The sequence below is a fragment of the Vidua macroura genome, chromosome 1 (genome assembly GCF_024509145.1).
Source record: "Vidua macroura isolate BioBank_ID:100142 chromosome 1, ASM2450914v1, whole genome shotgun sequence".
Classification (NCBI taxonomy): domain Eukaryota; kingdom Metazoa; phylum Chordata; class Aves; order Passeriformes; family Viduidae; genus Vidua; species Vidua macroura.
Genome location: NC_071571.1, coordinates 31,980,945 through 32,008,334, shown reverse-complemented (window position 1 = coordinate 32,008,334; position 27,390 = coordinate 31,980,945). Strand labels below are relative to the sequence as shown.

The 27,390-nt window shown below is 40.0% G+C and overlaps 1 protein-coding gene across 4 annotated transcripts; it reads right to left on the bottom strand.

Moving 5' to 3' along the window:
* Positions 1–5: 5 nt before the first annotated feature.
* On the bottom strand, positions 6–26,079 carry KLHL7 (kelch like family member 7). 4 transcript variants are annotated; one of them, XM_053985168.1, is made up of 12 exons: positions 23,712–25,368; positions 23,144–23,621; positions 21,766–21,868; positions 20,695–20,788; positions 19,433–19,557; positions 17,523–17,698; positions 14,646–14,820; positions 13,327–13,469; positions 8,411–8,651; positions 5,227–5,428; positions 4,865–4,962; positions 2,025–3,290 (listed from the first exon to the last, which is right to left on the bottom strand). In XM_053985168.1, exons 2-12 carry the CDS (start codon positions 23,204–23,206, stop codon positions 3,007–3,009), a joined length of 1,704 nt encoding a protein of 567 aa, XP_053841143.1. In that variant the 5' UTR covers positions 23,207–23,621; positions 23,712–25,368; the 3' UTR covers positions 2,025–3,006. The 4 variants fall into 4 exon arrangements, with proteins under 4 accessions (XP_053841305.1, XP_053841143.1, XP_053841071.1 ...); XM_053985330.1 differs by lacking the exons at positions 2,025–3,290; positions 23,144–23,621; positions 23,712–25,368 and adding exons at positions 6–44; positions 25,857–26,079; XM_053985096.1 differs by lacking the exons at positions 23,144–23,621; positions 23,712–25,368 and adding an exon at positions 25,857–26,079.
* Positions 26,080–27,390: the final 1,311 nt, after the last annotated feature.

Genomic DNA, 27,390 nt, shown 5'->3' with positions numbered 1-27,390 from the left:
AGCCAATTTCCCCACTGTTCTGCTAAGAGTTCAACAGCATCAATCTGAAAAGAGAGAGGAAAAAAGTACATATCTTTATTATTGGGGAAGACATTAAAAAAAAAACCCTAAAAAGAAAAGTGGTCTGTCAACTGAACCAAACAAAGATATTTAGAATTAGAAAAGAAGCTTCACTAATCCAACAGAGGAATTTTGCTTTCCTTCCACTTCAAGGTGAAAAGATGATTTTTTTTGTATTAATACAAGATTCCTTTAAATACTCTTACTGTTTCCCTTTTATCAAATTTTTATGTCTTTACATAAAGAGCAATATCAGATCGGACATTCTGAGCCAGAGATCTCAGGCAAAAAGATAGTGATATGGCAGACCATATGGACCAGCTGCTATTTTGGCATTCTCTTTGGTGCACAGGAATTGAAGGATATTCTGATCATCTCCTAGAGTTGGGAGATAAATAAGTCAAGAGTTGCCACCTGAAGATTGGTAACAAGTCTTATCCCAAAGACTGTCCCCAGGAGTCATCATTTTTAAACTGCTTACACATTTCCCAATTATACTGTTTGCTGTCATAGTACTCCAGGTGCAGTTCTTCTGAAAGAAGACATCTGAAAAGCCTGCAAGGACAGGAAAAATCAAAAACTTCCAAGAAAACAGATTAATACTTCTAACCACCCTCCATAGTTACAAAGCCATGAGCCTTGGTACATTGTGTTGTCCTGAAACAGTTACAGTCGGAGACACGAAGGATTCATTAAAGACCTCCAGAGGTGTAAACGCCCCAGATGAATTGGCAAACGCCGGCTCTTTGAGCAGGAATAAAGACAGGCAACCGCAGCCTTCGGCTCTCCGTTTAGTCCCTCGCCTTCCAAAGCTGCCGAAGCCGGTGAGAATGGAAACAACACGCGGCTGCTGCACGCTGCTCCTGGCAGCTCAGATGCCCGAATTGGTTTCCCACGGCCCATCCCGCAGTCCTTTAGCCAGAGCACAATCCTGCGAGTGCAGAACCAGAGGCTGCCGCCGGCAGCCCCAGCCGAGACCCGCCCGGCCCGCTCTGCTCCGGAGCTCCCGCCGGCAGCGGCCGCATGGAGCGCCCGGTGCGGGCACCGGGGCAGGTCCGGGAGCCGCCCGCAGCACCCGCGTCCCGCCCGCCCCGCCGCGCTCGGGCACAGGGGGCCGGGGCTGCGGGTGCTCGGAGCGGAGATGCCGCTCCCGGCGCCGGGCCCCGAGGCGGCCGCAGCCCCGCAGAGCCGAAGGACGAGTGAGTTCACCTCGCGTTGCAGCCGCCCCGGCGTGCCGGGCACTGCTCACCCCTGGGGACAACGCGGGCCGTGAGTTTAAAAGCGGATTCAAAACAGATAAAAGAGCCTGTCCAGTCTAAAAGGCACAGAGTTCCCTCCAGAATTCCAGCAGTTCGGAATCAAGGAGTGGAGACACCAGGGACACGTTTCGTGGCCAGGAGAAGTGAAAAGGCAAGGGAAAACAAAAAAAGTCACATGCCTTTCATTTACTGCTGAATAAAGAAGGGAGTTGCAGGAACCACAACGGAGGCCGTAAGTACATCTAGTCCTGTCCATACAGGCAGAGTTGTCAGGATGAGGAAGGAAATGAGGAGCAAGTCTACAAAGAATCACTGACTTTGAAAAACCAGGATTTTCTTAGGAGAACTTCAGAACTAAAACAGACTAAACATCCACAGCACGGGCAAGGTAGAGGTAGGCAAGCACCAACTTTTGAAGTTAACTCACTAGTCTCATAGAAACAGACCTGAAAAAATCAGCAAGTTAGAAGAGAGGTGACAAAACTACAATGCAGCTATGAATAAACTAGCACGGGAGCAGAACAGATGTCATTTGTATAGTTTTCCAGAACTGGGAAGAGGCACACAATGTCGATGACACCCAGAGTTTGAGAGGCTGGACTTTGAGGCTGCATGAAGAAATTTGCCATCATGTGGGCTGGAAGCATTTACAGAACTCCGTGCTTCTAAACCAGAGATGAATAACCATGCGCAACTTCTGAAGACTTCTGTAAAGTATCTTTAATGACTTGGTTCATGCCATTTTAAAAACAGTAATTTTCAAGAAGAAAATCAGTATATCTGTTGTATTGACTTTGCTTTTCTCGCTCCTGTTCCCATGTTTGCTAATGGTTTGGCATCTACAGTATGTACAGTCTGATGCCTGGGAAGATAGATTAAAAATTCTTTCCAAGTTTCCAACTTGCTAATTATAGTGCACAATTGTCGTCGACTTGCCCCACCATTCCCTACCTCAGTGTAATTAAAAAAAATAAAATCAAAAAGTCTTTCTGTGAAGGCTCCACAAAATGCCAAAGAGACCATCAAAGTGTTTCTCTAATTTTTATGTATGGCCTCTCTAACCTTAAAGAACTGACAAGCAGTCATGCAAATGATGGAAGAAACTCAGTGGAAGAGGGCAGCTATCATGACCTAGAGAGCTGTTGAAACATTGGGAATCTTTATTAGACAGCAGTCCTTGGTCTTTCCTGAGAAAATATCTTCATTTCATCCCAGTAAGATTTCTGCAGGTAGGTATGAAGGAGAAAAAACTGTTGTTCCTCTTTCTCATGAGCCAAGCTGTATTTACTCACCTTCATTAAAGGAAGTGTCTCTGCAACTGATCTTGGTAAAATGCCATTTAACCAGAATTTTTTCTTTATCAAATGCTTTAGAGGCATTCTACATATTTGGATTGGGTCTCTGTTTGACAAGGCCACACTCACAGTTCTTTCAAAGGAAGATGCCACATGATATCACCTAGGTAAGTGGATTCTCAAAACACATCCCCATCTCTTTAAAACAGACAAGAAAATGGGCATGACAAAATCCACGTTATACAATATGCTGTATATACAAATTGAAAGACTGCATCTCATTTTTTTTCCTGTTACTAAATTTAACATGATTCAGTAAAACATGGAAGCAAAGCACCAATAACCATCTTTTCCCAAGTCCTTGAAGAATGCCTCAGCGTCTCCTACAGTCTTCAGATCTCTAGAGTTTCTTCATTTGCCCCACAAGTGTCTACAACACAGATTAAACAACTTGTCACTGGGAAAGCACGGACTTTGGAGTTGGCTGTCCACTTGTCTGTTTCAGTGTTATATTCAAGAATGTGCCCTAAGCGACCAACACCCTGAAAACCAGCCAGGACATAGACTATAGATCCCACAGCAGCACACTTCACTGTTACACCTTTCCATGGCATTGGAGACACCATCTTCCATTCATTCATCTTGATATCGTAATATTCTACATTATCAAGGCCACCTACAAAGCAATGAGATAGATAACTGCTTATTATGTTGCACTGTATGGACTGCACTAGAACAAGCAAACTGAAGTCTTTATTTTCAAGGTTTCAAAAACTCTACACGTAAAAAAGCAAATCTGAAAATACACCCCAGTTTCTAAACTAGCAGCTTATCCTTGTATAAATACAAAACCAGAGAACAGTGAAAAGGAGATAGAAAGTAAGATGTATTCTCACAAATTCACACTAGATGCTTTCTAGAGATTCCAACATGTTACTTCATGAACAGAAGAACCTTCAATGCTAAATTTCTGATGGATTTGGAGCTTATGGCTAAAACTCAGGAATTACCTGCAACTTCCCTAAAACTGCCCTATTGCAATGGCATTTTATTCTAGAGGGCTCATGGGTACTTTTACCAAAACTGGCAATTTACTGATAGAGGAGGTCTCTTGTCATGATGATACTAAAATCATTGAAGTGTAAAAACCAAATTCCCATTAAAAAGGGCCAAAGGAACCAGAAGTTATTAGATAAGAGTAGATTTTGTGACTAAGATTTGCTTATTCAGGAAATATGCTAGTAATTACACTCGAAAATAGCTATAAACATGCTGCTATCCCTATTTAACTCAGTTTTCACTTCCAGTACTGAATTATTAGATCTGAGAGATTAAGAAATCTATCATATTAATAGATACGAGTTTTCCAACCCAGACATAACTCTTTCTCATTTTATTACAGTAAGAACAATTTTAACACTTCTAAGAGGAGCATTCAGTGAATACACTTATATTTTGCAAGATGGTAGATTATGGATTGATAAAGTGTTTGTGCAATAAATGTATCTATTATTTTTGCATTAGGAACCAACCACGATGGAATAGTTTCAGTAGCCAATTAAAAATCAAACTATATTCGAAAATAGCATTCATCTGAAATCAAGAATTCCACTTACTGTAAATAAAAGTGATTAAAAAAACCTCATAAATGAGAATTTTCCATTTTGAAAAGCATTTCAGAAATCCTGTGCAATTAAAATTCAATTTTTCTTGTAAAGTATTGTTCTTCTAGTTTTAAAGACGAGGAGACAGGCAGATCATAACTGACCTGGCCATGACAACAAATCATATTTCAAAGCTAGAGCAGTCAAAAGAGGTCTCACATTTTCACCATTTTACAACATCAGACTAGATTTAAGTCTTTAGACTAAAGTTCTTAAAATAATTCCTAAAACACCTTTATCTGTCTCGCAAAAGAATGCTAAAATCTCTGAAAAAATATGAATAACTTAAACACCCTACCCCCAAAAAAATCTTCTCCAATGCCTGATTTAGCTTCAGAACTGGGCTACAGTAGGGGTGCATATCTGAATTTGACTATCATTAGTACAATAATTTGAAAAATAAGAAACAGTGAAGTGGGGAGGTGAAAGGAAGAAGGCAACGCTGATGTGACGACAAGAAGGCATGTTTGATGGTGCTGCTCAAAGCTTTTCAGCTGAACAGAGTGGAATGAACTCATTCAAAAAGAGAAAAATGATGCCATGAAACCTTTTATGACCAGATAGAGAATTAATAGAATTAAAGTACCTAAACTATTTTGTCCACCCACAGCAAATATTTTGTCCTTTACAAACACCAGACCATGATTCTTTCTGGCTTCAATCATTGGACACAGTTCAGTCCACCTGGGGAAAATAAATCAAACAGAAAAGGACAAATCACCATATGGTTCACAGAAAGTAAGTATAACCTATCATTAGGAAAATAAAATTTCAAAGAAAGCTGCTTAAGAAAAAACATCTTTCAAGTAGAACTACAAATAACTGATTTCTTAATGCTTACTCAGGGAAAATTTCTTACCAGTTTTTCCTGTAGCCATCTACACTTCAGTCATTTACAGAGCTAACACACAAGTGACTAAAGCCAACCTGACTTAAAACAACACTTACGTTTCTGTGGCTGGGTCATAAACTTCACAGGAATTCAGGACTCTTCCGGAAACATTGTTTCCCAGGCTCCCTCCGCATACATAAATGAGCCCATTCGCCTCCACCATTCCATGGCTGCAGCGCTGAGTCAGCATGCTGGGCTTTGTGTGCCAGCTCTCTGTTCTCGTGTCATAGCACTCAAATAAATACAGTGCAGAATTGCCTTAAAAAAATAGAAACCCACCAAAGTGGCATTAATCTTTATGGTTGTCTTTCAAGAGAAGATTCTAACAGCAATTATCAAATTGATGCTTTGTTTGTTAGTGGAAAAGGGAAAGCTGCTTTCCTGCTTCCAAAAGTAGAACTAACCAGCTTTAAATTTGGGATTATTCAGAAAGCACATGCTTGTAATTATTTTGATTCTTTTGTTCCAAAATATGCAAGTGAGTTTATAAAATTGCTATTTGAGTTTAAAAACAAGAAAAAAGATAAGTGTTTTTTTTTTTCTTGGAGGGGAATAAATGCTAAATAGAGATGTATATAAATTACCCATCCCATTGTCATCAGCTCATGCTACTCTTTCTACTTGGAAATATATTGAACTTTCAAATGTGAAGACAAAACCAGCTTTGTAAACTCACTACAGGTTCATGAGTCTTCTTCCTCTAAGCAATGTGACTTGTCCAATACCCAGAACACTTGTTGCTTTGGAATTTGATAGCTTATGTCATAAAATACTCCTGGAGTTATTAGCAACCACAAAACAGCTACCTCTGCCCAATTTACTTTCTTCCTGAGGACTGGTAGATACTTATTGCCTGGAAGTGCAGGGTCTGTGTACTCTTCCCTCAAAAGCCAAGGAAACTATTACTGAAATCAAAAGCAATTTTTCTAAAGAAGATAGACGTGGGCTCAAAACTCGTGCTCAGGTAAGTGACCAAATCATAGCCAAGGCAGGGAAGGCTGAATACAACTTTCTCAGAAGAGAACCACATCTTTCTTCCCTTTGTTTCAAAAGATATATTCACCTAGAACAGTTAAAAGTCCCTTTTCTTGTTTCTGTTTTACTTTGGCTTTCTACTTTTAAAAATTAAGCATGTCATACTAGCAGCACTTACTACCAGCTGAGGATTTGAACCTTCAACAGGATACTATGTTTCCAGACCCAAAATTACTCCTATGAACACACTCCCCTATAATGTGTGCATTTGTTCATTTCTACCCTGACACTCTCAGTATCACCAAAAACTGTATAGAGTGGGACATTTTTTTCTTTGATCTAAATAGACATTCTTAATTCTTTGAAGTTGTAGAAATTCCCATCCATGGAAAATCCAGCAGACCTGTCTTTTTTTTTTTTTAAACAGGTAGAAGCTTTAATTTTCAGTATAATGTTAAGTATTTCTCCTGCACTGAAACAAGAGTGGAAGAATCTGGTATGTTCAGCTTCCAAACTCTGCTAGTTATTGCAAATACAACAGGACTCCCATCAATTCAAGAAGGGGAAATGAGCCATATTGTCTGTAATGGACTGGCACAGTAATCCAACCTCTTCAATTGATGGAAAAAACATGCAATTTTTAGATTTCTTTACAGCTAAACACACTGCAGCATTTTATCAGATTAATGCTTTCAACATAATTGCCTGCTTCAAATTAGAAAATACTAGATTCAGGAGAGACAGTATTTCAGTATTCACTGAATTCTGAAGAAAAAGTACCGGCAAATTAAACGCCATTATTTACATTTAGCTTTTACTATTCTGTCTTGATTAATATTTATGGAAAGCAAAGTGGAACTGTGCAGTAATGTGAGGGTGTATTTGTAAGAGAACTGCTACATTAAAACTTCAACTACAGTTGTGTTAACTATTTACCATGCATTAGAAAATACACTGTACAATCAAAAAATTTTACTGTTATTCCCCATGAATTGAAACACGGGAAACTGTGAAGATTTATGAGATGATGTAGTGTTCCAAGTTGCCCAATGTGGCCTTAGTTAAGCCTATTTCAAGTAATGGGAAAGGTGCTATTTCACATTCACTACACGAGGTGGCAGCTGGGAACTGCTTATTCTGCTGCTACATTAAACCTCTTAATATATTTTAGAGGTCAGACAACATGGCCCAAGTGTTACAACCTCCATTAAGTGACTTATCAATGTTAAGCACTGATCATGAAAATTTTTTCCTCTGTTCACCTCCCTCTGTAGCAAGGCAGACCTCAAAAGGATCTTCCTTCTAGTATTTCTTCCCATTTGTTTTTATTCCCCAGAACATAGCTTTAGTACCATAACTATTTTTATGGCTATACCATGCCTGCATTTCAACCTTTGGGTTGTTGATGATGTGTCATGTTTATACAAAATAAAATGTTCCTGCAACACCACAGCATAAGTCACCTTCTAGGCTTTTTGGTGAGTGAAAAAATCCCAATGGTCTTTTATTATTTTTTTTCTTTACTATGCTGAATAATAACATCTAAAGGAAGTATAATTTCTTCATTTGTGGAAGCAAGCCAACAAAATAACAAAATAACAGAAGATAACTTCTGCCATTTGACAGAAAAATTGGACATATTCCTTTACAGGACCAAGTACAATTTCACCACCAAAAGCAGTAACTGTAAAAGATTTTTCACTTTTTCACCCCCTTTAAAAGACCTCATTAGGCCCAACATATGCTGTATAAAAGGAAAGCCATTGTCAAAATGCAGCTATTCTGGTCACACATTCCAGAAAATTTTAAATTACACAGAATTCTGTGGATTCACAGAAGAAACATAGGAGTGGGACTTGCAAAATATATTTCATTGAATCACACCATGATAGAATGGTTTGGGCTGGAAGGGACCTAATTCCAATCCCTCTGCCATGGACAGGGATGCCTTCCACTAGATCAGATTGCTCACAGCTCCATCCAATCTTGTCCCTATTTAACTTAAGAGTGGCAATGTACTTTTTACTCCAGTTAATGTAAATATTATTCATTTCAATCAGTGAAACCATTTTCAAAACACAACAGAAATAGGTTGTTGGACTGGGCAAAGGGGGATAAAATCCTAAATATGGGAAAATAAACTCATTAGGCTAACATGGCAACGTGCAGTTTCTTGTCAACAAAATCATGCAAAAAACCAGAAAAATTTCCAGCCATCTTTCTTTGTGCTTTTTTTGTTTGTTTTAAAGATTTTTAGTGTCTTACCCACTTCTGAACCACCAGATGTATAAATTTTGCCCTCAGCAGCACAGGCTGCAAGGCTATCTCGAGGTGTTGGAGGTCCTAGCTTGGAATACCAGCTATCCTTCACCACATTGTAGCAGTCCATTCGCTTTATAGGGAAGAGCTGGGAACCACCCAAAATATAAACTACGTTGTCCCAGAAGACACAAGCTGCATCCCTGCGCTTTTCAAAGGGACATCGGATGTCTGTCCAGCTGTAATCCTGCATTACAAAGAACAAGTAATGTCTAATAGATTATAACACTTACCTGTACAGTGAGTGTTTTCAAACAGAGCTTTTCATAGAGATTTAGATATGGTCAGTTTTAAGTTCCTTTTCAAAACAAACATGAACACTGTTTATTGAAGAATATTCCTCAGGCGTACTCTTGAAAAATTCTCTTAGACACAGACATAGTTAGCTGCAATGAACCATGACATTAAGAAATTCTATTTCCACATTCCCTGTGTGCACCCAGTACAGCTTTCCTGAAAAACAGTTTTGGTGTTTTTTCCAACACAATTGACCTCCTGCTGCTATCATGTTAGAAACAATGCATGTAACCAAAAAAGTAGGATTGCATTTTCTTTTATAGCAATGGAAAAAGACATCTTACATATAGTAACAGATTCTTTCTAAAAAATAATAAAATACAGAATGTACCAAACAAAGACAATGGAAAAAGGAGAAGATAATATCCAAATTGACAAGCAACTCAGTAAAAAAGCTCTGATACATACTTTATTACCATGACAACTAGAAGCTTATTTACAGAATTTACAAAACACAAATGTTCTATAGCTATCCACAGTTGATAGCATGAGAAATAGGGTAATGCTCCATCACAAATACTGGCAGTTATGATGCCTAGAAACTGATTTTTGCATCGATTGGCAAAATCAGCAAGTATCAAATATGAGCAGTAATGCCCAAAGCCTTAAAAACACCAAACTCAACAACTGATGGCAGACCAGGATAGCATACAGCACAAGAAACACTTCTTGAGTAATAGCATCTCACATATTCCATGAGCATAGCTTGAATCCTATACTGAACAGGAAAGTATGGGACCTTAACTGTTATCTGTGCCACCTCAAGAAGTTCTACCTCAACCTGCTGAATGACCTTCACTGTAATGGTTCACACAAGACGTTACATCATTACATTTTCTTAGCAAGGACATACTTCAAACACCTTGGTCAATGAGGAAGAACAGCGACTCCTACATGGGGGTTCAAAGAAAGAGAGGCAGAGCATGTTATAGTCCAGAACATCTTACAATCTTTTCTTGTAGCATCCCCCATATCAAGAAGAGCTGTCAGCTGCATGTGGCCCTTTATGGTGAGAAACAGGTCCTGGGGCATCCTAGAAAGGAAAGCCATACTACAGCATGGCAAAATAAATAGCTGCATAAATCTTAAGAAAATGTCTCAGTGCATTGTGTAAGATCAACATACTTTCTAGCTCAAACTTCTGGCAATTTTACAAAATACCCCGTTGTTTTCCTTTACTGTTATAAAGGGCTGTGACCTGACCCACTTTTATGGCTTCCGTTCATGTATCCATTTCATCCGTACCTTTATCAAATGAAAAGCCATAACTTGAGTATACTCAGCAGTATCCTCCTCTTTCAGCAGGAGGCAATTTAGGTCATCCTCTTGCAATGCTCTTCGATGTTAGTCTGTACCACATAGAATTATTTCAATTTTTGAATTTAACACATTTAAGAATTATGCAGAAGTGTTGCTTTACACCACAGTCAAGATCCACACAGCCCTGGGCAGTGCAAGTCTCCGTTCTCAGGGACTGAGCAGGGAAAGACAGACCAAGGTAAGTATATGGTGACTCTTTCCCTGCTGATCTCTGTTTTCATCAAGCTACAATGCAGGACACCAGAACCAAAAGCTATACCTTTTTCTCTTTCATCAATTTATTGAATCACTTATTAAAACTACCTGAACTCCTGAGAACCTCAAGACCCTTGTGACAAGAATGGCACACACAATTACAGGCCCTGTGAAAAAGTACCTTTTTTTCTTTAAGACTTTTCCTCATTTTCAATTGATTCCTCTTCCGAGTTTGTCATAAAAACCAGCAGACAGGCCCACTGTGGGCAACCTCCCCACTAATAGCTTACTGACTACAGCTCTATCTCCTTATAAAAGGTATGCTGGCTCCTTTGATCATCAAGATATAGCTTTGCCAGGCATCTGTTACTTTTTATGTGCCATTGTTGAATTTTGCACTGCTGAGAATTTAGAACTTCCAACCATTTCTGGCCACCAGAGATAGTAATTTCAAAAGAATAAGCATACTGCTGACACAAAATGTCAATCATATATAAATTCTGTACTGAGAATTCATAAAGTAAAACAACAAGTATTTTATTCCCAACCTAGGGAATTTTCTTTTAATTCTGTGAAAAATTCAACAAGAAAATGCTTCCCACAACTGTTAATAGAACATCTAGGACTTCTAGTAGTATTCTGACATCATGTATGTCTACTCAAATTACTGCCAGACTGCTCCACAAGTGTTATGCCCGTCTGCATCTGTCCCATGGCATCATTTTGCTTTCTTGATGAAGAACATGCATCAATAGGAATACCAGTTACAGTGCAACACAGATAGCAAATATAGTCTTAAAATAATTCTGCTAACATTCTCAACAAATAAAACACAGTATCCAATCCAGTCTTATTTAAAGAACCCTTCCAACAACAAGGAAATGACTATCAGCATTAGAGACTAATTTTGTGTGCAAAGGAATCAGTGAAAATTAAAATTTTTGCACTAGTTTTATCATATAACAGCTTTGGAAACTCATATTGCAACCAAGAAAATATTTTCAGGAAAAAATATAACCTCTGTTTTGAATTGTTTATGTGACATGTAACAATTTAATTCAATTTCTGATTTTGATTCATATCAGAAGTGAGGGACTAAGTCACTATTCAATCAGCTCAAAAGAGAAGCAAAATTCCAATTTTTCCCAAGGACCTAACCTTGCAAAAGTACATACACAAGCTTAATTCTCTGTTCTGTGACCCTCCAATCATCTTTTGATGAGACCAATTAAAGTGACTTAAATGGTAATTCAGTGGGGGTTCTGGATCCTTGGTTTGTTGCATTTAATGAGCTATTGTCAGAGTTTAATGATTAAAATAATATACTCAAGCAAAACATCCAGAAAAGGACCTTTAAATAGCTTAAGAGTTGGAAATTAAGTAAAAGCTTTTCAACAAGACATGACAGGCAAAGCTAAGAGTACCCAAGAAAGCATATAAGCACTAGGAAAACATTGAAGGAACACATGCTTGTTAGAATAAAGATCTCCAATTACCCACTTTTAAAATTTTCCTGCCCCATTCTTCCCCCAATCCTTATTCCTCATGCAAGGCCGTAAGTCTTGATTAAGAGGCAATTCTTCAAAATTTCTTCCAAATTCAGTTATTTTTTGGTGCTATATCTGGACAAGCAGTCTATGAAAGGTAAAGCTCTTTTATCCTATGCTTTATATAGACTTTCACAGACACTACTCTTTGTCTACAAAACAGAATTCTTTGCCAAAACCATGCAACTGCTCGAAAAGTTACAAATGCCCTGATCAAAGGCTTCCCAAACTTAGACCTTGGAAAGGAGAGAATTATCTGCTCTGTACCCCTCACCTCCTTACCCCCATCTGAAGTCCTGCTTATCTTGAGTATGTGTGTAAGGGAAAAAGGCAGTCATTAGTTAAGAATTTTGAATTCTCAATAGGAATACATATTAAGTGTCTCTCAAGCTAAGTCAGCAAAGCTGGTAGGTTTGGGGTTTTCCCCCCCAGACTTGAGTGGTATTCAGAGAAGGCGGCTTGAATTTTATCTTACAAAAGGAATGTGAAAGAAAAGTTCAAAACACATCCCAAAGGCTCATTCATTCAAAATTAGATTTGACAGGGCTTACATTGACTATGAAGTTCACACAGCACACAAAACTGTTTGAAATTTTAACAAGCATTTAATATGCTGAGTTAGAACCAGAATTTCTTCAACAAAATATTACATGCATGGGATCTCATAACTTATGACAGCCATGATGTTTACGTAGCAAATTTGTTCTGTATGGGCTTGCCTGGTAAAACAGGGTATGGTCAATCCTTCTGCATGCAGTTGATGTTTTTAGACCCCTTAATCTGCATAGCTGAAATATACACACCATTCCTGTGACTGGATTTTATTCAAGAAACATGGGAACAAATTTCAGACAGAACTTGTTTGCTCTAAATTGATCACCTCTAAGTTTTTTTGTTGTAAAAATTCACTCTCTTCCACTTATGTAATACTTGGCTCCCCATTCTTCTCCTTATATACTTTTAAGAACAAACAAAACTGTGAACCATCGGGATTTAGAAGTGGTTGCATATTTACAATAAATGCACTAAAAAAACCCAATAAAAACTGGGTTCTACACTAACATACAAGCCAGTAAATTAACATGTGCTAAAAAAAACTGCTTTGAGTTAATGTCTAATGCATCTAAATGCATGCACATGCATACAGACTTTTATATATTCCTAACCAATTGCGTGATGTTTTAGTGACCTTTTGTTTATTTGCAGCTGAGAAATGCACATACCAATCAATGCTCAACTCAGACAGATTGATCAACTCTCCATATCTAATATTGCTAAGAAACAAACACAATCATTCTATTCAAAATGGAGTATTACATCTAGGTACACAGACTTAAAGATACTTAATTAACCATATTCCTCCAATTGTATACCCAGGAGGGAGGGAATACTTCCTTCCTAAGACCATTTTGTAGATCATTATGTCTTAGTTAATATCATCAGCAGAGAAAACAGGTAAGATTACAAACAGTGAATCTTAATGCATTCTGAGGTAACGATTACCTTGGGATTAAAATATCTGCAGGACTGGGGCTGAGAGCCTCCAAACAAAGCAATGCGATAATCATGTTTTTTTCTTCTTGGTCGGGTACCTTCCACTAACTCTTCTCGGTCTTCCGGGGAAAGGAGGTGGTACCGCATCCCACCTGCAAGGAAAACAACAACTGTTGCAGATCCAGTGTAGCTCATACATGGATAGGGAGGTTTCAGAGGCAGGGATGGGGGAGAGATGGAAGGGAAGGAAAAGAGGAAAACGAAGTTTCTACATTACATCCCAACAGCTTTGATTCAAAATGGAAGAATGCACAGCAGCATGTGAGGGTGGGAGCATACATCCAGATTTACACCCTATTCCAAACTGGCTGCTCCATGTGAACACAGGACAGATGCAGACTGTATGTACCAATGGATTGATCAGCTAATTTATCCAATATTAACAAGCAATTAAGATTGTTGCATTGAAACAGTCAAAAGGAAGCAAACCCAAAAGAAAGCATTCCAAAGAGTGCAAAAATACCAGTGGCATTACAAGTCACTAAAACCAGACAAAAATCCTTATTTGCTATACAATGTACCCAACTTGGTGTCACACAAGAAGTATGACTCTGATGTCAAATGTCAGCAGATACTTACCAACATATAGGCTAATTTGAATCCTGTTCATTGAGTCTGAAGGAAAACAGTTGTGTACTGATTTTTAGATCTACACTAAATTGAAGCCAACTAGTTAACTGCTAATGAAATTGTTTTTCTTTCTTACATGATAAAATTTTACAAATGGTATCTAAAAACAAAAGGGAAGCTTGTTTCCTGTTTCATCTGCATCCTGAGAGTGCAAATGTAGGATCAATCCTTGTAGGGTCAATGGTCAGTATATAATAGATAAAACCAGTAAAACATACACCTAAAATTCTAATTTGCTTAGGAAAGCTTTAAACTATTCAAAATGTTGACATATTTATTTTATGAATGCACATACGAACATGAACAATATTGAAGTTACAAGCCTGTCACAAAGGCAGACTAACTTTCAGTTACCCTAAGGAGTCATTGACAAAATCTCCATTCCATTACTTCTCATGGAGTTCATGCCATTTGCTAGGAGAAAACAAATGAAAGTCACACTGTTACATAAGATGAGTTTTATTTAAATAATAATCTGCTAATCCAACTTCACCTAAACACAGCATCCTAGAGGAAACACAGATGGATTTAATGTGAAAATGTTAGAGCATTTTAAAGCAAACAATTTTCAAAAATTTTCGAAGCATTTTTTAAATTATATAGAACATCACAAAGATTTCAGCTAGAGGTCAACTTACTGATCACCATTTTAAGGCATTCTGGGTTATCCTGAATAAGTGGTTCAGCCTGAACAGTTTTACTTAAGAAGTTCTTTGATATTAGAGGAAATCGGACTTTGGCAAGAATATCAACCATGTACGGCTGGCGATTTGGCTCATCATACTTCAGCCATCTGACTGCTGCATCATAAACCTTAAACAAGAGACAAGGAGAGAAAGGGACAAGGTACATCACCACACAGCATGACAAGTAACAGAACCTTAGTGCTATGAATTGATTCTAATGCCTGCTGGAGGTTAATCTATACTAACATTTCATTATATGGGGATGCCATTGCCATCTTTCAAAAAAACAAAACAAAACAAAAAAACAAAAACAAAAAAAACAAACAAACAAAAAAAAAAACAAAAAAAAAAACCAAAAAAAAAAACCAAAACCCTACAACAAAAGTTAACCAAGCCCAAAAAAGACAACACTCAGACAAATAAAACAAATGCACAACCACTGACTAAATCTCATCTACAAAGATGCTGTTTAACTTTTTTCCCTCCAAATGGAAAACATGAATCTGCAATTCACATTTATGTGGGTAACTCCTGTACCAGGTTAAATCTAATACTCTTCAAGTTCTGTGCCATAACATTAGTAATGCTTTCACAGAAATGAAATAACTTCTACTTGATATTGTCTCCTGAGGTGATAAACTGGCTCTCTCAATAAATCATCATGTTGGGTATCCAAATACATTGCTGTTGTTGTGTCTTAGGGGACCACTTAAATCAAAGCTTTTATCTGCAAACTACTTTAAATTTACCAGAGCATCTCCTCTTTTTCTCCTCCTCACAGGAAAAGATAATGGGTATTCTTAGGGGCCAGGGAAGGTAGAACAGGGAAGAGAATCAAGAAATCTGCTCTATTTACAATTGGACACTGGGTCAGGAAGATACTAAAAAAAATCCAGGATTTCATGTATATTCTGATACTTCCATGCTGCTCTCAGACACAGCAAGCTTACTCAGTAGCACTGACTCTGAAGTGGCAGGACAACCTCACTGTAAGCAATAGCACAGGCAGTGCCTACACCTGTAGCTGAAACTGGTCACAGTGATTGGTGCTGAGTGACGGAGATATGACATGGAAAGACACTTCATGGAAGAATTATTCAGGACTAGACCACCCCAGCTATAACTCTGCAAAATTACCAGGCAATGTGGGATAGCAAAGAAAATAATTAGAGGCTCAATTCCATCAGCTAAGGAAATTCAACAGAATGACTTGAACATGAACATTGTATAGGACAGACAGTACTTAATGCTACCTCCCCCATTTGCTAAATATAATTATGCTCCACACCAAAACAAAAGTTAGAGTATCTGTCAACTTTCTAGCAGTACTCCTGAGAAATATGATTCCTGTAGTGCAATTGTCAAACTTTTGTAGCTTCCTACTGCACACTATCAGTTTCCTAAAGGAATTTTAATGATGCCATGCTGAATACATAACATTTCTACCACTGCTGCCAGGTTAAAGCACGCCATCCTACCTTACCAATAGAACTTCAAGAATGTAAATCCTAAGTGTCATTTTGGCTGCAAACCAAACAACACTTCCAGCTCTGAGAATGTTACCCCATGGTCTGAACTTTTCCCAGCACTCAACAAGAATGTTGAGCTGTGACACTACTCATATTTATACCTGTAACAAACCAACTACCATATTCAATCACTTGAGATACTAATTCTTATTTTCATAAGTTACATCACCATATAGTAAGACAATTATCTAAACCTTAATGCTTCAAATCAATTCTTCTACCGGTTGGAGGTCAATGTCAATGGAAACTTCACAGTCAGCAGAACACCCATTTCCAAGAGGATATACACACCATCTCAGCTACAACATCCCTCTGCTGCACTTCAGAGGTATGAGTCAACTCATGATGCCATACCCACACAAACTTAAATGACCTAATTCAAGCACCAGAACAGCAGAGCTACAAAGGTAAGGTTTCACTTTGTTTTCAACAGTTTTGACTAAGAAGCTACAAGTGCCCAGCAGCTACAAGTACCACTCAACTGCTACTGCCAGCCTACAACCACCTGTCTGGGCTGCAGTGTAGACACCTACATGCTTCCTATTTTCCTGCAGTAGGAAGAACAAGATGGCAAATAATCATTCAGGGCTGTGCTCTAAGCTGAATCAAGCATTCCAAATGGCAGAGCTACGGATATAATTTCTACCACAGGTTACAAATTTTAATGGCGTGAACTCCAGGCTCCTTTCAGCCACCTAAACTTTATGTCCAGTCCCTAAATAAAGGTCTTCCAACAATCCACCACTGACAATGTGTGTAGTTTTCAGTGTTTTACTCATCTTACTTCCAAGTCCCTCAGTTCCCCAGGCTTATGTATATATTTATGTTTCCATCACAAAACTCCTCTCTGGAACAGGCTAGGCCATACTCAGGTAGAAATGTGTATCCATTAAGATGCAATTTGCTCATCACTTTGGAGTGGTCCACTTTGACCAAAAGCACATAAATCCCAATCTAGAAGCAACCACTACAAGACAAACAATTTAGCTCATGTACTATTGAATAAGAAGCCCTACAGGGCTTCCTTGACAAAGGAAACTGTTTATTCCCTCTGTGACTTCTTTCTTCCAACTTTGCTGAAACAACACATCTATAAACTACACTTGAAATGTGAATATTTATTAATATTTGGTTTTGACCAAGTTAGGATGCACCTTTTACTCCATAATTTAGCAAGCACTATGTGCTTCATATCCTCTAGAAACATCAGTGAGATACTTGAATACCTGAAGCCAGTTCTTGATTAAAAAAGAGATAGTTAATTTCAATGCTTTTAGCTGCTATGAAACAGGGATCTCACCTGGTCTTCTGCCCTCACTGTCAATGTATCTTGGTTCAGGAGATGTGTCACTCGCTTAACATCAAGCTGAAGAAACTCATCTGTCTTGTAAACCTCAGTGAAATGCTGATGGATGAAGTCATCTGCAGTGGCTTTCAGTTCTGGGCAGTCTAGGCATTCTGCTAGCACACTTATGCCTATGAAGGAAAATTAAGGAAAAAACCCTTTTAAACTTGAACTGCAATTACCTTTAATATATAAAAATAGAATACAATTACTGTAATTTCAGTGATACTTACAATTCCAGTTTAATATTTATTAGCATGCTGTTTTTTTCCCCCCATTAAAACACATGCTATCATAACTCATCATTGCAATTCAAGGCAAACTAAGTCAGGGACAAGCTGCTGATCCCTATTCCTACTGAACTAATTGGAGAGTCAGACCTGCAACACTTGCTGTATTAACTGTCTCTCCAGCCCTATTTCCTCACTGTTTCTTGCCCAATTACAAAGCAGACAACAGTACCGTAACCAAGTCTGAGCCAAGCCACACTAACCACGTCTAACCAGAACAGCTTGAGAAACTGGACCCATGTTTTACAACCTCTCCTGACCTGCTCATGCACCATCAGTCACCAGCCAAGCCCAGTTTCCTTCAAGAGTCATGGTGAACTGCGATCTTTCAATAGATCTAGCACAGACAGCTGCAGATCAACACAAAGTCAAATGGACGTTGCTGGAAGGACAGAAGGTTGGCATAAAGGTATAAACAGCAATAGCAGCTGAGAAGCACCACTGCCAACTTTGCCATTAAAAACCATGTAAGCACAGAGCTTTTCAGCAGCAACTTCTCATCATGCCACAGTCTTCCTTCTCAAAGGAAATGGCAACTGGGGTAGGAGCAACTCACTAACATATGGGTTGCAGTTAGTCTGAGCTGCTCAGAGTAGTAAAATGCAAACTAGAAAGACAAGATCCACATATATGACAAAATTTCAAGATTCAAATTAAGCCATGGTTTCTTTCAAATACTTTTTTTAAAATTAACTGTGTACTTGCTTATGAATCTGCACAAAACATGCTTCAATTTAAAAACAATGCCTTAAGGAGAAATTGTTTTAATCTTTTTGCAATAAATTAGCAACGAAATATGGAAGTATTAGAGACCATAATTAATTTTCCACCTAACAGAAGCCACAGGGTAGAAATATGCCTCAAAGCAAGCCTAAGTGGTATTTTCCTCAGGTAGTGCCTTTCTTTCAGCAGCTGTTTCAGAGCCACAGCTGTACTGCACTGAAGTGTCAGCTGAATCACTGTAATTCAGATATACTCTGCAAAACATTTCTATTGCTGCTATAAACATCTGTAATATGATTGTTACTAGAATTACCTAACAATGACAATAAAAAACACTAAAAAAGTTTCTCTTAAATTTCTGATTATATAAAGTACACCAAGTCTTAAGGATGAAAAAGTATGTAGTTCTATTGTTTACTTTTTCTGTAACACCCAGACATTAGAGCTACAGAACATGATATCAAACCTGCCCAGGTAACATTGTTTTCAGTCAAAACAAAAAGTGAATAAAACCAAAAGTAGCCTAAATGTACTCTGTTTATAGTTGTAAAAGATATGCTAGTTTTGTAAAAGTTACAAATATGTAAAATTCTGTCTGCAAGTACAGTAACAACTGAAAGTTCTACCTCACTAAACACACGCAGCTCTCTAACAAACAAGAAGCCCCAGCATCCTGACAAGCTGGATGAGACCTTGCACAGTCAGCAGACCCTGTGGCAAGGGGCAACAGTTCAGATTCAGAGAAAAATTATTTTTACATGCCTGGATTTAGCCAAGTGTTATGGCTATCCACAGACAGACAATACAGCAAAGTTAAAAAATAAACAGCAAATTTAAGTCTACTTCTCTTACCAAGACAATTGGAAGCATCAACTTGTTCTTTTAAAAAGTCCACACACATTTTTTTCACAGGTTCAATCTGATACTGGTTTGCTGCATCTAGTAAAGACTGGACATTATTGCTGTTAACTGAGATTCTGCAAAACAGAAGGTGTAAAATTAGCATCATTGAAATTACCCAGGTTGCGACAATAAAAAAAACAACTTGCACAAATTCACATAAATGACAAAATTATTTCCCTCCTATTTACCCAAGAATCTTTCACAGGCAGGTAAAGAATAACCAGTCCTAGGATCTGAAGAAAAAGCCTTTAACACAGGTCTTCTGCAGTCCTATACTATTGACATGAGTTGTGTGATTAACCACTTTCACAAAAGGTAAAAAAACCCCAAACCCAGAACCTTTTTAATGACCATTTTCAACTTCCGAACAGGTATCAGCAAAATCTGTTTAAACTCCGTCAGGACTGGTCTGGCTGATTTGCCCAAAGTACATAAGCAGAACAACCAGTTTTGCAGTGCTTCAAGAGAAGTTATGGAAGCCACAGTCTAGGGCTTGGCTATCAGGGCAGGCAACCATGTGGCTGGGGTAGGCTGATGACACAGACCATCTCTTACCACCGATGGACTATACAAGAAGTTGGCTCTCAAAAGAAAGGAGAAAGCCTCCCTAATGAGAGTTAACCCCATTAGATGAAAGGCCTGCCATCCATAGGTCGGATTAAAGCTGATTAAGTACTGTTTACAACCCGAGCCATCTGCAGGAGCTCTGGAGGGGAGGAGGGCTTGGAAGAGAAAAAAAAAAAACCCACAAAACCCCCAAATACAGGGACAAGCTGATATAGGGGGGGAAACACTTTCACAGAAGAGTTATCCACCCTGCCTGTTTTGAGATGAAGGTATAATTCCTGGAAATGGCTCTGTGCCACAGCTACTATGGCCATAAAGAGAGACCCTGCTGACATCAATAAGGACCTGAACTAGAGAACCATGGGAAACATCATTTGACTCCAACACTGAAGTCAAAAGCTTGAAGTGCTTTGAATTGCTTTCTGGAGACAAATACAATTTCCTTTAGTCTGTAGGGCTTCCTACTGGTTAAAGAGAAAGGAAGAGGGAAGAAGGACAGAATGCCTAGTCACATCAGGCTTTAAACAAAGAAAGAATTTTAATGGTAACAAAACTGATGAATCACAAACACATTATTTTAAGTTTTTATCATTTAAAATTGGCAGGCTTCCTAGAAAAGTGTGAGCTTTAAATAACAAAACTACCTTGCAGTATAAGCAAATTCCACGAGCTGTTCAATAATGTCAGGTTCTGCATCTTTTAGCTCCACTTCAAAGGACTTGGATTCAATCATATTTGCTGCAGATTAAAAGACAAACTTTTAATCAAGAAGTCACTCTAGTTATTGTATGTTTTGCAAACAGCAGAAAATAAAGCAATTATACAAAATGGTAACCTGCTAAAAACTGCTCAGAGTTGATTGCTGTTTTCCCAAGACTGTTAATGCAAGTCAGGAAAGGAGGCAGTGGAACAAACAAGATAACTGGTGTGAGTACATCCTTGTATTATCTAAATTATCATAAACTGTGTTAAGGAAAAAAAAAGTCCTAGACGTTTTTGACTGCAGCAGACTGCCATGTTAGCACTACCACTGTCAAAAGCCATTTCCACATTCAAGCTGATAACAATGGGGACAGCTCCGAGCTCCCTGCATCCAGACACAGCACTAGGTTTGCCCACAGGTGGTGGGCCACCATTGACCACTGGAATGAAAGGTTATTTCACTTCCACTCAACTTTGATTTTACAGTAATTTTACAATTCATGGGTAAGGCATACAAAAGATAAAATACCACATAACTGAAGTTTTAAAGAGAGCATAAAGGAAAGAATTACAGAATCACAGAATTAAGGTAATCACATTAAGGTTGGAAAAGATCTAAGATCATCCACTCCAGCCACTAAACCATGTCTCTACCCTCTGACAGCCCAATTTATAAGCAGAAATGCCTGATGGCAAACAAATTCTGTAATGGGAATATAAAATTCCCAATTTTCAGGTTAAGGAAGGGAGATCAACTCTAATACACTGTATAGGCCCTAGTTATTAATTAAGAGAGCTTATATATGAAGTAACACTTGACTTGATCAAAAGGGAGTTGAAGGAAAAATGAGGGGAAGGATGAACAGAGATGAATGGTAGGACACAAAATGAGATATCTTCACTTATGCTTATCCCTCAAATGAATCACTTTCATAAGATAAACAGGTTGACAGACAAATTTAACAGAATAGCATCATGGAAGTTTAAAATTAATCAATTTTCAAAAGACTTACTAGTAAACATCAAGTTAAAAAAATGACTGGCTGAAGCAAGCACAACACGGTGAGCTGGGATCTTTCTTTCTTGAACCATAAGAATGACATCACAAAGAGTTTTCTGAATCAGAGGGGAAAAAAAGACAAAAATCAGCATTTTTGAAAATATTTCAACAATATTTCTTTGAAAACAGCTTATGGAAATTCATTGCTTTTTGTAAAAACACACCACTCAAGAGCATTATGTGATAAAAAGATTTTCTGGAAGTCAAAGCTCAGTAGCCTGGAGAACTAGCAAACATCAGTTTACCCATGATTTTGTACAGGATGGTCACAAATAACATGAACTCTGATCAAAGTATTTCCTGTAGGTTTTACATCAGCCTACAATAACGTAGGCTCTGCAGCATCTAGGAGGGGCTGCACTGCTTTCATCTAACAGTGGCTCTCTTTTACTCTGCTGCTGATTTTCAAAAAAATTCACAGGAACCTCATATCTAAAGACTGCCATCCTATTTCTCAACTGAAGTCAAAGTGATGAATGAGTTTAAAGCATTCAATGGAGCATTTTAAAGAAAATTATAAAAAAATATCACTTCTGTGGAAGGGTTTGACTGGTCATACCCGATGAGCAACTAGCTTCCAAACAAAACATAATTTATTTGTCATTTATTTGCTGTTTATATGTAGGCAGCCAGTTTCTCCTCTGCATGTGAACTGTCATGCTCTAAAAGGAGAAGGTAAAGCAACAGAATTTATAAAAGCTGTCAGGAGGGACTGGGGGAAAAACACATAATTTGAATAGATTCTGAAATGCTATCTCTTCTAAGAACATATTGAGTGAAATAAATGCATATCATACTACAGTTAATTATAACTATGTATTAAGAAAGAAAAACTGAGCAGCATTGCTTCCTCAAAAAATAGAAAATCATTTTGGACTATTAACTTAAGTTCATGGAACAGCTTTCAAAAACATCTATGTACAGCCATCCCAAGGCCAGCCCCAGAAAAGAACATTTATACTGTGGGAAATATATACTAGCTTAGAACTGTGACAGTGTTTTCCACATGGAGACAATATTATCTAGGGCTGATAACCCACATTTACATTGTTTAAATTTAGTTCATTTAAACATGCCTGTTTTTATTTTTTACAGGACACTCAAAAGCACGTACTAGACAAAATATAAACAATACTTTCAAAAATATTATCAACATGGAAGTTAGATGGGGGTGACCTATAGCTTCCTTTGCAGTTTTAAACCATTTATGATTAAAACAACAACAAAAAAAGAGACCATTCTGGAAAAGTTTCAGAGGAAATCCTTTAAAAGCTGAAATTTCTAACATTTCTGATTCGAAACAAGCATTGGAAACCAGCAGTACAAGATACCATAAAATCCTGTGGCAAAGCTTTGCCAAGAGTTGCAGCTGTTGCTTGAGCTCCACACTGCATTTCTAAGACACTTTAAATGCCTCAGCTTGGCATTTGAAACACCTCAGATGTTCTAAGACCAGTCTGGGTGCATTTGCCAACCCAAACAGACCATCATTTTAACTTCTTTCCCTGGGATGTTTCTGAGTGTGATGGTTCCATTTCAACTAATGCTCTTCTGAGGATTTCTGCACTTCTTTCCAGAAGGACCCATTGTTGTCACTGGGTCACCTCCATGATGCAACAGGTGACGGGTGTTAACCAAAGGACACACCCAAGCATCAGCTTCTGCAGGGCACTTCACCTTCTAAATAACAGGTTCAGCAACACCTTGCAGCTCTATCCCAGCTTCATTCCCAATGACTTCATTCTTGGCTGACCTCCACTGAGCTCCAATGTTGCAACAAATCATTTATGCACATGCTGTGCAATAGCTCTGGAAAATCCACAAAGATGTGGTTCATCAATGCTGGAGACAAGCATCAAGTCCTCCAAGCATGAAACACACTTGGCCCCAACATCTCACCTGTACTGAATGCAGGTATGTCCACTGTTTACTCTAAATTCCTATACTCACGGAGGATTCCTCTTCATCCCAGCTCACACAAAAAGCAGCCTGCTTAAAATGAGCTGTACGTTCCCGTCGGCCCAGATTCCTACAGGATTAACTAATGAGCTAAATATCTAGAGCTGCATGTGCACCTTGACATTTCCATCACAGGGAAATTTTAACTCATATTCAGGTTTTGTAACTACAGCATAGTTCATGACTTACCAAAATAAAAGAGGAAAGAGCTGACTACACATCTTCTTACAACTTTAGCACAACTAATGAGCTGAAACTAGTGTGTTTTCCTCTGGCTACTGCTGACTTCCCAAATTTATCCTGTGTAACCACACCTCCCCCTACTCCCTCAGTAATACTTGAGCTCCTCTTACAAACAACTCCTAAAAGAAGTACGAGTTTCATGAAATCTGCAAAAATTTCTGGACTAGTCAGCACTCTGTGGGATATGTAAAGCTCACCTGAGGTCAGGTGTGAAGTCTGCAGGCAAAATTAAGAGCTGCTACTCCCTGGGCATAACAGATTCTGGAATCTGAATCAGAAGTACACACAAATTTCACAGCCCTTAATCCTGACCCTCTCTCTCCTTGTTTCGAGTGGCTCATGAAAGCTGGCACTCCACTATACTGCAAGATGAGGTACTTACACAGAACAATGTGGTACCACACACTGGAACAGGGACATGGTAAAGCACTGTGAATTTCTGTGATGGGGACTGCACATATATCTACAGGAGGACAATATCTACTTACAAATCATAAGAGCATCTGGCATTTCCTTTTAAACAATGACAGAGGTATGAACTAACGCTGAGGAATCAAATTATGAATTCAGCCACACCTTGGAAAATGTTTACACTTTTAGACCAGAAACAAAGCCAACATAAAAAACATAGATCACAGGCCTTAAATCTTTACTACCTGAAGTCATTGCAAAAAATTTAATTTTTCATACATAAGAGCTTAGTTGCATGAAATGGTTTATGCAGACCACGTAACTGACTGTCTGTTACTGAGAGAAGAACAGGGCTGAAGTGCTAGAGAAAAGCAGAACCAACACCAATACTTGTCAGGTCAGGACCCAGACTGCTGGCGCAGACAGCATTAAAAGCTGGACTGAGCCTCTGGCAAGACTAACACTGGAAGACAATGAACTAAACCCTAGAAGATACAGCACATGCCAGTGCCAGGTGTGAAGCCCCTACATGGTCTGGCTTCAGAGTCAGCTTTAACTCTGTCTGCACATCACCGTTCTTAAACAAAGTTCCACAACCAATCTAGATCCTTCTCTGAGAAGAAAGATTTCTTCATACGCAAAGAGTTACATGTATCAACCTTCTGCTCTTGTAGTTCAGTAAACCATTAGTTCAATGTTTTTATTTATGAGTATTTATTTCAGTTTGGACAGCTCAACTGAAATGAACTTGTATGACTGTGATTTTGGTTACCACTCTTGCTCTACTGGTAGACAGAGGAGTCACCTTTAATACTCATTAAACTATTGACCGTGGAAGCTGATTAGCCCAAGAGTTTCACAATTTGAGGCCAGAGGAAGCCACCAAACTCCTACACTGCCACCGGCTTCCTAGTGCGATGGCCAGAGGTATTCAAGACAAAAATGCTACCTGTGAAACCAAACCATGGTTCTACTCATCCCTCTCCTCCCGCTGCAGTTGCACTGCTCACAGGGTACACCGTCTATTTGTTCAGAGAAGAGTTTCTGGTCAAAAATCCAGCATTAGCGCCTTTCCACTGCCCTCAGGGCTCGCTTCGAAAAGGGCTCCGTGAATGCCCTAACTGGAGACACTGGGCCATCCATCAATAACCTCACTCCTGCCCGACCCCACGCAAGGCGTTTTCAGATAAGGAAAACCAGATCCACGGCGTCTTCTTCCTCCAGCACCCACAAGGAGCGGCGCGAACGAAACCGGAACTCGCCGCTCTCGCTGTGCGGCTCCGGAGACCTGAGGTGCCGGTCCGCTGGGTTTTCCCCGCGGTCGGGCCCAAGAGACGGGAAACCCGCGGGACCCTCGGCACGGGAGCGGGACCTGCCCTCAGGGCAGCACGGACACCGCGGGCTGCCGGCCCCGCCGAGCGCCTCCCGTACCTGCTTGCGCATGGCGTTCATGACGCCCATGAAGGAGGCGAGCAGCTTCGCCTCCTCGCGGGCGGCGAGCTTTTTCTCCGTCTTCTTCTTGCTGCTCTTCTCCGACCCGGGCGCGGCCATGCTCGCCCGCGCTCACCGCCGGCGCGCCGACCCCGCCCGGGAACATGCGCCCGCCGGCTGCCGGGCGGCGAACAGCGCGTGCCGGCGCTCGGCACGGGGCGGGGGCGGGGTCACCGGGGGCGCGGGCAGCTCCCGGGGCGCCGCTGTCGCCGCGGCGGACGCGGCCTGGGGGCGGGGCCGGGGCCGGGCGTGCTGACGCCATCGGCCGGCGCGCGGCGCCACGCGGGGTAAACAAAGAGCGGGGCGGGGCTCGGCAGCTACACGTGGAGAGCGCGTGCGCGGCAGCCGGAGGGGCGCAGCCCCTTGGGGGCGTGGCTTTGCCGGGAGGACACGCCTCCGTCTGGGCGTGCCCGGAGGGCGTGGCTGGGGCGGGGCCGTGCGGCCCAGGGGTGGGGCCGGAGCTCCTTCCCGGGAGCCGCGATCCCGGTCTGGGACTCAGGGACGGGAGCGCCCGGAGCCCCCGGGTCTGGCCGTGCTGCTGGACACCCTGGCGTGCCCCGCCTGCCCAGGAGCATGGGGCTGCCCTGCCCGTGGGGTGGAGGGGCTTCCTCTGCCCCGCGCGTGTGAGCAAGGGGGGGAATGGCTCCTGCAGCTCCCGCTGGAGGGATCTCGTCCAGCCGTGGCGACGTGTGTCCCGGTCTCACGTGGGCTGGCTAAGGAAACAAACGTGATCGAGAAGAAAATCTCTTTGTCCTGAGAGCTGCAGCCACCCCTCTCCCAGAAATAATGCCAAAATGTTTGGTGCTTTGATTCTCGTTGTTTGGATAGGATAGTGACAGCCAAAGCAAAGTTTTAGTATGAGTTTGCTGTTTGTGCATTTGTGCGGTGTTCCGAATATTAATTCCACAGATAACAAGGCGTTGAACAGCTTAATGCCATGACTTGAAGGGAGAGAGATTCCTGCAGAAATAACGTGTGGCTTTTATTAATAAAAGGAATCAACCACTTTGTTCCTGATGCCATATCTCATATGGTAGGATTTTTAAAAATTTGCTTTGATATTCTGTGGTTCTGCCATCTAACAATTGCTACTACATGGGAGCCGTAAGAATTTTAATGTACTTGACCTTTGCTTTGTTGAAATAAACAAAACCGACATAGGCTATCACTTGACTTTCCAGATTTTATCATGTTAGAGTAAAAAAAATGAGAAAACTGGGAATGTATTTCTGGCCATTTTCAGATTTCATGGTATAAAGAGTTTTCATGTAGAGTTTTAATTTCATCTTGAAGGTAATCATAAGATGCCTGCTTTATCCATGGGATGCACAGAAATAGCTGTGGTGGGAGGATAAATATCTGTGCTGGGTCCTGAGTGCACTGCCATGTTCTGGAAGATTAGTTGGCCAGGTTAAGGAGTTCAGCTTGTTGCTCCCAAGGTCTGACCCTTTGCTCACACCAGCTGTGGTGAGGA

What these genes read in the sequence shown, in the direction of transcription:
- KLHL7 (XM_053985096.1), bottom strand. Translation starts at nt 25,976, where the DNA reads ATGGCCGCGCCCGGGTCGGAGAAGAGCAGCAAGAAGAAGACGGAGAAA. An exon ending in GAATTTGCTTATACTGCAAG is followed by an intron (nt 19,558 to 20,694) that starts GTAGTTTTGTTA and finishes TCTGTTTTGCAG; the next exon opens with AATCTCAGTTAACAGCAATA. An exon ending in GGGTGGACAAAATAGTTTAG is followed by an intron (nt 3,291 to 4,864) that starts GTACTTTAATTC and finishes ATTGCTTTGTAG; the next exon opens with GTGGCCTTGATAATGTAGAA.